The sequence below is a fragment of the Manacus vitellinus genome, unplaced genomic scaffold (assembly GCF_001715985.3).
Source record: "Manacus vitellinus isolate BGI_N305 unplaced genomic scaffold, ASM171598v3 scaffold_23_pilon, whole genome shotgun sequence".
NCBI classification, from domain to species: domain Eukaryota; kingdom Metazoa; phylum Chordata; class Aves; order Passeriformes; family Pipridae; genus Manacus; species Manacus vitellinus.
The window spans coordinates 8,669,450-8,679,749 of record NW_021939718.1 but is presented as its reverse complement, the minus strand read 5'-3'; the positions used below and the strand labels follow the sequence as shown (position 1 = coordinate 8,679,749).

At 38.0% G+C, this 10,300-nt stretch overlaps 1 protein-coding gene across 1 annotated transcript in view; it reads right to left on the bottom strand.

Annotated features, from left to right (window-relative positions):
- Nucleotides 1-1,720: 1,720 nt before the first annotated feature.
- The window catches only part of RAD23B (RAD23 homolog B, nucleotide excision repair protein), a gene marked incomplete at its 5' end in the record, with an annotated part of 30,384 nt that continues 21,804 nt past the window's right edge, over nt 1,721-10,300 (bottom strand). Inside the window, 4 exons of the mRNA XM_029959939.1 lie at nt 1,721-4,679; nt 6,529-6,705; nt 7,116-7,243; nt 8,339-8,462. Of these exons, the coding sequence (XP_029815799.1) occupies nt 4,566-4,679; nt 6,529-6,705; nt 7,116-7,243; nt 8,339-8,462 (543 nt within the window). The remainder of the gene's footprint in view (nt 4,680-6,528; nt 6,706-7,115; nt 7,244-8,338; nt 8,463-10,300) is intronic.

Here is a 10,300-nt window from a genome sequence, read left to right as displayed (position 1 = left end):
ATTTCACATCTCACCCCGAAGACAGACCATTTCCTATTCCTTTTTCTATTCTGAAATCTTTTTCTTCCATTCTCTAACAGAGGGTGATATCACTACCTTTGCAACTTGCATACTTTCTCCAATAATAAAAGAAAAAAACCAAAGATTTAGGGTAATGACAAAGGTGTGGGAAGAAGAATGCTTAATTCAAAGATATAATTAAGAATGTGTCTGATTGTACAAGACCTTGACCAATTCTACATATACAGACACTTGGGAGACGTTGCCTTATTTTCTCATCTTTGGTTGCTGCATATTTGAAGTCAAATGCTTCACATTACAAGGACAGCAACCAACCTTTCCCCTGGGATGGCAAACGGCTGCTTGCTGGAATATCTGGTTACTCCTAGACTGTCACATCTAAAATCTCTTATCTCAGGCAACAAGAATTTCAAGGATGTTGCTCCTTGCCCTCAGCACCACGGAGTATTCACATTAGTGTGTTAAGCCATATAAAAATAGACAACTGTTTTGAAAGAAACTTTGCACTCTAGGTCTCTAGGCACAAACTGCATAGGTACACACAAAACAAAACACATTAAATCCTATTTTTAGTACTAGACTTTCAGGAAGTGAAAGTATAAGGCAGATACTGCTTTGTAAGAGCTCACAAAGGAAAACGCCAAAGCAAAGGGATGAAGTGGAGGTAGATATCTTCAGAGTCTACTATTCCTTTTCTAGACTATTACCATTACTGAAGAACATGTGTGTGTCTTCCTTAATTCTACTGTAGTAGGAAACACCACAGATGCCAGTGTCTTCATAAAATGTGCTTTGATTAGAACTGGAGTTAAATTGGGTGTGTTCTTAATATTTATGTCTCTTGCCTAGCCAGTAAGTATTTGTCACTATGAGGATGTTAAGTGCTGACCAGAACCAAGAAGTTTCACATCCTGTTCTCTCCCTCACAGGTCACATCTTCTATAAATAAATATATAAATACAGCACTGGCACTCGACCAGTCAGCAACATCAGCTACAGCCTGCAGCAATGCTGATCCATCATGTATTTTGTGGTAATTGAGTAATTAAATTATTCCCATATACCATTTAATCACAGATGAAATAAGCCTACTTTTCTGGATAGATCAGTGAAGTCACAAAATTTTGTAACTTGTGGCTTCATAATCACATAGCTGTAGGTTCAAAATAATGTTTTCAGAAGAGAGTGTGTAGAACACTGTTGGCAACCCAAATCAGGCAAGGAAAAACTAAAAATATAACTGACAAAGATGTTCTCTCAACTCACGCCACATTGTTTCCATTGACCCACAGAGTATTTTCAAGCGCAGAAATTCTGGGTTAGTTTTGTACAATGCGCTGGACTTAAGAGAAATCAGAGAATAAAAATTTAAACATTAATGTGGATGCCTCCAAATATCTGTAAAACCAAATGAAATATCCAGGTGTGAGGTCTGTGTATATTATTTGAGGACTGTGTGTCTCAGTTTCATTCATTCATGCATTCTTGAATGAATGCATGCTCAATCTGATGTTTCAAAATGTGAGTCACAGTTTGCCTTCAAAAAAGTTCTGTTAGTGTGGGGTAAGAACAAAGCATATAATCAATCAAACTGCTTGGGCTGTAGCTGGATTCATCAGATGACACTCGACAAGGTCAATGAACCACAGCATTAAAATGTGCACAGAGGACTTAAGAATAGACAACTACAGAATTAGTATGACTTCAGAGTAATTTTTTAATCCCAATTAAAAGTGCATCATAAATAGCTTTTGACTAAGCAGATATTCAGAAGTTTTACAACAAAGGTAAGGACTCCAATACCAAAACTTAGGAAGAAATACTTTATTTTCTTAGCTACTGTTCAGAAAGCCCTGAGGAAACTGATCCCCAAATCCCTAAGAGGGTCTGCAGCAAAGAAGCAGGAAAAGCACTCTGTGCAGACAGCTCCCGGTAGTACTTGGTAAGAAAGCGAGGCACAACATACCCAGAAAGCTTGCTCAGGTCACACCTTCTCAACACCACAGGAATTCCATGTATTCTTCCCTTTTGGCAGCAACTAAAAAGAGAGACACACGGTTCTCCCTGGCAAGTATCCTGCTATTGGACAGGTAACAGGTTTTGCTAGCAAGTTAAGGTCAGACACCTGTTGTTCATCAGAAGTCACAAAAACACTGTTTCACTGCTGGAAAAATGGGAACAGCATTACTCATAAGGCTTCAAACAGAGCAGCCATAAACCCTCTCAGTCACTCAGCATACAAAGTTACAAATGAATAAAGCTTTTTTTTTTTTTTTTAAACAAAGAACAAGCTCAACAGACTTTAATTCAAATACACTTATAATAAGTAAACATTTCAGAAATCAAAATTGTAGGGAGTGGACTGAAACACCCAGACATTTTTGCTTTACTCTCCACCCTCCTAAAGAAGGAATGGTTACTTCTGATAGCAGTTTGATCAATACAGAAGACTCCCACAGACTAAAAGCTTTTGCCTCAGTTAGGTATTAGCTATATAGTAAAGTACATTCAAGAAGTCCTTGTATCAATTTGGCATTTTTTCAAGTACCTGACAGCTAGTCCTTTTACAGATAACAAACAGCCCCTTTTGGCCTGCAGTGTTAAATCAAATTCCATCTCAGTCCATATACAAACTGAGAATCTTATTTAGATGAAGTCTACTGGCTGTCTCAGGCATTGACATTAACTTCTCTAAAATGAACACATTATGAAAGACTTATTTTTTATTTAGCAGTATCACATATCCTACTGATAGATTTGAGTTGCGTTACTGATAATTTAGATGACATACACCTATGAAATTTTAGAAGAATAAAATCTGAATAATTACAATACACACTATCTGGAAAAATATCACAGATGAAAATAGAAATAAGGAATAGGAAAAAAAGCAAAAGACTTTAATGCATTTAATTGTTTTGTGCAGGTAATATTTTTACAGACTATAGCCAATCAATGAAGAAACAAAATAAAAGTGTTTCAGTCTTTTTCACTCCTTTTTTCCAAGACACTTGATTTGTACTTTGAGCTTAAGTAGTAGTTAGGTAGTTAATCCACTAATAGACAACCTAAGCAGAAAATAATTTTTTAGTTGTACCACTAAATCATTAATATCATTAGTGGTACAGGAATTCAGTGCTGTACCAGTAATAAGATTTTCCTGGTTATTTGTAGAGGTAAATTTGTAATCCAGCTAACTAGACTACAACAGTAGAAAAATCAAACTATCCCCAAGCTGTGTTCAGGAAATGTTGCACGCAACATCTTTAGATTACATTAGCATTTAATTTCATTCCTAGTATTGCAATGATGGGCAGAATTATCTCTAAAAGGAAATGTGCATTAAAAAAAAGATTGTTAACACTTTATGACTAAACAAAATAAATGACAAGTAGGTGCCTAGAAGTAAGATTCAAAACTCTATAATCAGAGCTTATTTTCAATAGAAAGGTTTCAGTGCCGATTGTTTCGGGTTGGAATAAACTGATAGCTCACTTGGAATCTCAAGTTATGGACTTCTCTTCCTTATAAAGTGAATAAATCCCCAAAAGTCCTTACTTAACAGAAATAGCTGGAACATTACAATCTACTCAAGAGCAACAGAACACTTATAGCTGTACTGTAAAAGCTGGTTCAACAAAGTTGTGACAGTGAAATTTGATTTGATAAAGTCTCATTGCAGCAGACAAAAATGAAGCTTGCAATTGGTTTGTTGGCAGAAAAAGAATATTCAATTCACTAGAGTGCATATAACAAAACCAAACATGCAACCTATTGGTTTTAAAACTTTTACTGCAACATAGAGAGAACAGTAATTAGATATTTATATTTTTTTCCCCAAAAGAAAATATGTAAACAGGATAATAATTTTATCTGTATGTATACAGCTTCTCAGATAATTTGAGAGGGGAAAAAAGGGGGTGGAGTTTCTCAATAATCAAGACACTTTTAACTGAAATGGGTTTTCATTTGGGAAAAAAGCCAACACTGTTTTAACTCAGCATTAGACAAAAATACTGTGCTTCTTGCACTACTTTCAAACAGCTGAAAAGAGAACCCCAAATATCCTTATTTTGGCATTCAGGATTATATATGCTCAGATCTTCTAAGATTTCACAAAGCTGCTCCCCAGTGTTGCCACGAAATACAGACTGTAGGATCTACGTAGCACAACCTACTTCCAATACCAGCGCTAAGTGGAAAGGAATATGAAGCAGTGCATTACACTACATGTCTGGAACTAGTACAATAAGAGTGAAAAATCTAGAAAAAGTTAAGCTACAGTTTACAGAAGGAACTAATTATCTGCAGAAGCTGATTTTTGGTTGGTTTTTTTTTTACACTGTGCGATTTTCTGCATCTGCTAATTTAAAGCAGACATAGTTGTTGCTTCCTTTGCTTTGTTTCCTATGTTCTCCCTTCCACCCACCCCCTATATACCATTACATCAAGCATTATGAATATAAGCCCAAATATCCCAGACAATCCAGTGAACAAAGGTAGTGTAATGCACTGGCGTGAGGTGTGAAATAGAAAAAGTTCTCTCAATCCTCGTCGAAGTTCTGTTGTAGAAGAAAGTTGGCAGCCAAGTTTTCGTTCTTCTCACAAGCAAAATACGCCTGTATCACAAGTCCTTCAGGGAACCCTAATGCCTTTAACTGAAGAAAAGAAACACATTTAGAAAGTACATTTTTTTATATTAAGCTTCTTGTATGTTTAGTTGTCTTGAGGTGTCACTTAAGCAATTACTGCCTTCTTGAAAACTACATTGCTGCCTAGGCCAATGCAGCCTCTAGTGAGCAAAAAATAAGGTGTTGTCTCTGCCTTGAATAAACAGAATTCTCACTTGAAAAAATGATGAGTGAGTCTAATGAAGCACCAAAAAACTATGTCACTTCTTTAGTGACATAGTAAGTCACTAAAACAGACCTGGGTCACAGTAATGTCAGGAAGTAAAAGCACACGGCACTGATGCAGAAAAAAACCCCTTCAAACAATGCCCATTTCAAACAATTATACAAAGCTCCAAAGAACTTTTAACGAAAGCTGTCTGGAACAAGAGCTTCCAGGCTGGGATCTCTAGTAGATAGTTCAAGACATCACATTAAGCCATACTTTCAATTGTTTATACTGGGATTTTCACATTAAAAAAAAAATGTTGACTGCACACTGCAGCCAATAGAAGTAAGTTGAGAGGAAGAAGCCAAGAAACTAATTAATGTCTGGGACACAGTGACAGCAGGGCATGAGAACACCAGGGTAGAAGTTATTACTGTGTCAAGGGGAATGGGTTTAGCCTGCACTTAAAGGCAGTCAGCAAATGAAACCTTATTTTAGCCAAAGGCAAGTACATACAACTATCTGGAGATTTTTCTTAAAATCCTCATACCACCTGCATTTCACATATAGGGCAGACCAAATAACTGTGAGAAACTGTATCCTATTACCCCTCGCCAACCATTCTTAGATTTTATTTTCTGCCACAAACAGCATGACTGCATTAGCTGCAATACTAGGTTCCTAAAATTCTGAGGTGTGTTTCACGGTAAGGGGAAGAAGTGTACAGGTCTCTGCTGGGTTTTAGAACAGACTGTAGAGGTAGTAATGCTCTACTGCATAAAATGGCTTTAAAAGGACAGGCAACAGATTAGAGAGCATGATCTGTGAAGTACATGGACAAACAATTTTATCAGACTAATCCTATTAATTGTTAACTTCCTTGAGATCTAGAGAATTGACACCTATATTTAAACAGTTATTTTCCGATGATCCTTACATAACCTTTGGCTTTGCCAGCTGGAAAAAAACCATTGTCTTTGAGACACAAAACCACTACCACAGTATGACAGAAGTCTTGCAATTTTTCCTAAGAAAAAGATCTCAGTGGTGTTGCCATCTATATAAAGCCATATTTAGTCAATGTTACACACAGTAGTTATGATGCAATATACCACCCCCAAGAGTATTTTTATAGACATGTTTACCTGTTGTTTTTAGAAAGCTATAATTAAATAATTCCCATGGATAGACAAATATGTGGGTGAAGTTTTGACTTGAACTAATCTACTTAACTATGAGCCTTCTTACTATCCAAGCACTTTGCAAACAGTGCTCATGCAGACAGATCTTTGCACCTGGACACCTAACACAGAATGATCTAGAACACCAATGGCTGAGGCTTTTGCAAGAGGAATTTCTGCCTGAGTTCCCATTCCTGAGGGAAAACAATTCAGTCATTAATTACTACAAACAGTCTCTGATCACTTAAAAGGCTCTGCATCTTCCTAGTAAGGCAGATTTAAGACATTTTAGACTTAATTGCTATAAAGCAGGAAAAGATGTAGTTTGAAACAGGACTACAACAGCTATGAAATACCAAGTATAAAAATATCAAATATGAAGCAGAACTGCTCAGCATAAGAAAAGTTTAAGTTATGTCTTAAGCACGCACTAGAGTCAACACCCTACACCAACAGCCAAGAAACACTTCAAAGAAGAAAGGCTCACCCTTTCTATAGCTTCTTTTTCCTGTGGTGTTACTTGAATGTAGTTCATATGACCATTTCCAGCATCTGCTACTTCTCCAGTGCTGGCACCATCATCACTCCCACTTAAGCCTTGGCGAGACTCTAGAACTGGCTCGTTCAGCATATGAATAAAGTGTTCCTGGTGCTGGCTTATTTGCTGTGATGCATGGAACAATAAAAGAAAACACACATATTTAAATAACTCATGTTTAAGCCTGCCAACAGACAAGTAAAAATGTTTTCAGGGAAGCAAGTAGTCAAAGGAATGTGTAAAAAGTGCATCAAGAAAAATCATTACATCTAACCATAAGAAACACAATTTCATGTTTCAGTTCAACTGCAGTGATCATTTCCTCTTCCTGACCCCGGTGCACCCTCTTAGTAAGAGTCTCAGACTCATTTCTAATGTCATAGAAAATATGTTCTGTACAGCAACAACTACTGAAAAGTCAACAATAGGATATTGTAACTGCCAGTAACACATTATCCCAGGTAACATCAACATATGCCTCTCTTGTAAGGCTAAATCAGAATTAGCAAGCATTATTTTCTTCTTTTTAGCTTCACCTGCAGTAGTTGAGGGTTTTCCCGTCCAATCTGCTGTAGCAATGCCGGTAGCAGAGAAGGATTTTGCTGGATAATTTGTCTCATCTGCTGGAACTGAGGCTGATTTCGTAAAAACTCAAGGGGATGTCCTGAAAAATCAAAAGGGGTAACATGGTTTTTAAAGATGTTACTAAGAATCTTAATAAAATACATACCTACACTGCAATTTTAGACAGAAATAGGGCTATACATTCCTCACTGAAGGACAGAAAAGCTTGCTTCCTCACACTGACTTACTCTAGTTTAAGCAAGGTTAAACAATGCATTTTCTTTCCACCCAATTTTAAGATCCAACAGCCTTGTGTCTTTTATTTCCAGCATTTTTCTCTTTGTCTCATCTCTGAGTAACCTCATTCAGAGACATCTACCCAGTCTACTGCCTTGTCTCTGCATCTACAACAGAGCTCCCTATCTACTGCAATGGGTCAGTTCTGACTCAAGGGAGTCTTTCCTTCCCATACAACCTATATTATTTACTGCCTTGAACTGTGTCTGAACCACTCTGAAACACCCCATCCCCCACTACCTCTTTATGGATTATGTCATGTGTGCCTGTCACTACAATCTGTATGTTTAATGCTCTGGTTTCTTATCAAACCTTGTATCTTGAACTCCATCTCTGCCACAGCCTAAAACAGAGCTTCCCTTCCCCTTCATAATGCTCCTTTCATGTATTTATCTCCCTTTAAGACAGAGTTCTCTTCAGCAGGCACCAACCACTGTCCCTGTGCTCCGTGAGGAGTCCCAGGTCATTTACAAGTCTCTTAGGTGCTATACTTCATGACTAATTGCAGGTTTCTCTCTTGATATTCCAGATTCCAAGAGGTAGATACATAAGTACAGCCATGGACAACAGTGCCCAGTTATCCACAGAGCAGAAAGCCAAAGTTTATGTATAAGAAAACACAACCCCACCCACATTTGTGGTCTTACACTTAAATTCAGAATACTGAATCAAAGGAGTTGTGTGAGTTCACTGCATTTTTTGAAACCTCACTGCAGATGTATCAACACATATCAAGCTGCATGTTCCAAGGAAGTACCACATTTGGAATTTCCATGATGCAGCTCTTACCCAGCTCCATTGATCAGTTCACAAGCACCAGGAATTTAAAACTGACTGAAGAAGAGACTGATTAAGCGCAATGTTTTTATCGCATCCTCTCAAACATAACCTTTCTTACCTCCTAATGAGCTAGTAGTCGTTGGTATAGTTGCTACTGCTGCTGCCACTGCTGAAGACTGAGAGGCACCACTGCTTGGTGTTTGAGGGGGTTCAGCCACAGCCTGATTATCTCCAGGTATACCCTAAAGCCACAGTTCACACAATTACCTACAGAATGCTACAAAATATTTGTTTCAACTGCATGTAATATTTGCTTTCCAGAATGAAGGGAACAAAAAACCCTTTAATGCTTTCACTGCAAATACAAAGCAAGATACTGTGATAGGTATGCACTTACAACTGAAGAAAGAACACTGTGAAAAGAGCAATTTTATTTTTTGAGAAAAAAAATGAGAAAAATGTGTGGTTTGTACACCAAGGTAGTAAAGCATTCACTGCATCAGTTTAAAAACATGTTTTACTCCATAAAAAGTACTTGCTTTGAATTCTGCTCCAAGATATTTCATATGAGTGAAAAAGTTAACCCAAATATAGTTACAATATGTTATAGTGTTATGCAAAAGAAGTTACATTACAGCAACAGAATTGCAGTACACAATGCTAACTGAGATTATCAATGGCATACAATTTGGGAGGAAACTGTGAAGAGATGTAAGAGCACTGCTCCTGGGACCTCCTTCCTCAATGCAAAACTGTCCTTTACTGTATCTCAAGTGTGAAAAGGTCTTTATGTCGTCAAGTGTTAGCAGTTAAAAAAAAACCAACAAAACTTAACTTGCTTTTTGTTTATATTCCATGCAAAAAACTTTATAAAGGAACTGATTGCTCAGGGGGGTGAAATAGACAAAGCTAAAAAGAACAATCATAGTGAATTAGAATGTGGGTTATACAACCAAGACACACCTTACTCTACTACCTTACTCCTGCATGGGAATCCTTCAGACTTCCTACCCTAGCCTTGCCTTCCCCACTGTCACTGAACTCCTGCACCAAATTTGTCCTTTCAGCCTTTCTCCCTGAATCCTGGAAACTCAGACAGCTTGCCAGGGGAGAGACACCAGGAAAGAATCCTGTATGACAACAAGCCCAGAGAAGTTACCCAAAAGAAGGCCATCCTTCAGTTTGGGAAGCACAAAACATAAGGAATGGGGCGGATGGAAATATTACAAAATTTCAGTTTAGCCAGACAACAAAGAGGTTTGTCAAGTGATGCCTCAGAGCTTTTTTTTGAATTTTAAACTTTTATAGATTTTAGAAGTAGATGTGTAGTGAATGTAGATTTTAATGTAGCTGTATTATATCTCTTGCCCTGTAGCATTATGCTTACACATACCCAACCCTACTACCCCATTTCATATCAATCCCTCTAAAATTCCATTAGTGTGTTTAGTCTTCTTTTCAAAGTAGAATTGTAGAAAAACACCCTAAGGCCTGGACCAGAAAATATCACACAGACACAGTGACCTTCAAGCCCAGAACTTTGGAAGAACATCAAGGACTGTGCATGCTGTGAAGAAGACGAGGATGAGGAAGAAGGGGTCCCAAACACTCCCAAGACCCAATTCCTCAGGGGGCGTGTCAGGGGGTAGAACTGGGCAGAACTGAGGCTGGACAGATCTGGGATTGGATGGACCTTATTATAAAATCATAGAACCACTGTCTGGGTGAGCTCACATGGTATGTATTCCCTGGGCCTTAGGCCTGAGATTACAGACCTGCTCCCTTTGTCTTATACACTAAACTGGCCTGGAGTATTTTTTCCCTGCAGTCTTTTAGGTAACAGTTTTGGCACTCTGAAAGGCGGAAAAGTGGGACCTGTAACTCCTCCGGATCAGGAAACATAATCCTGCAGGAAATTATTCTTCTGCCAGCATATTTTGGAGAATTCCCGCACCAATCTTGGGAAGCCCAGCTCCTCAACCACACACACAGAGGTGAGATAAAAGAGCAGCTCCTTTGGGTAATTTTGCTAAAGTTGCAAAGGGGTTTTTCCTGGAAACAGGGGAATATGGTAGGCCAG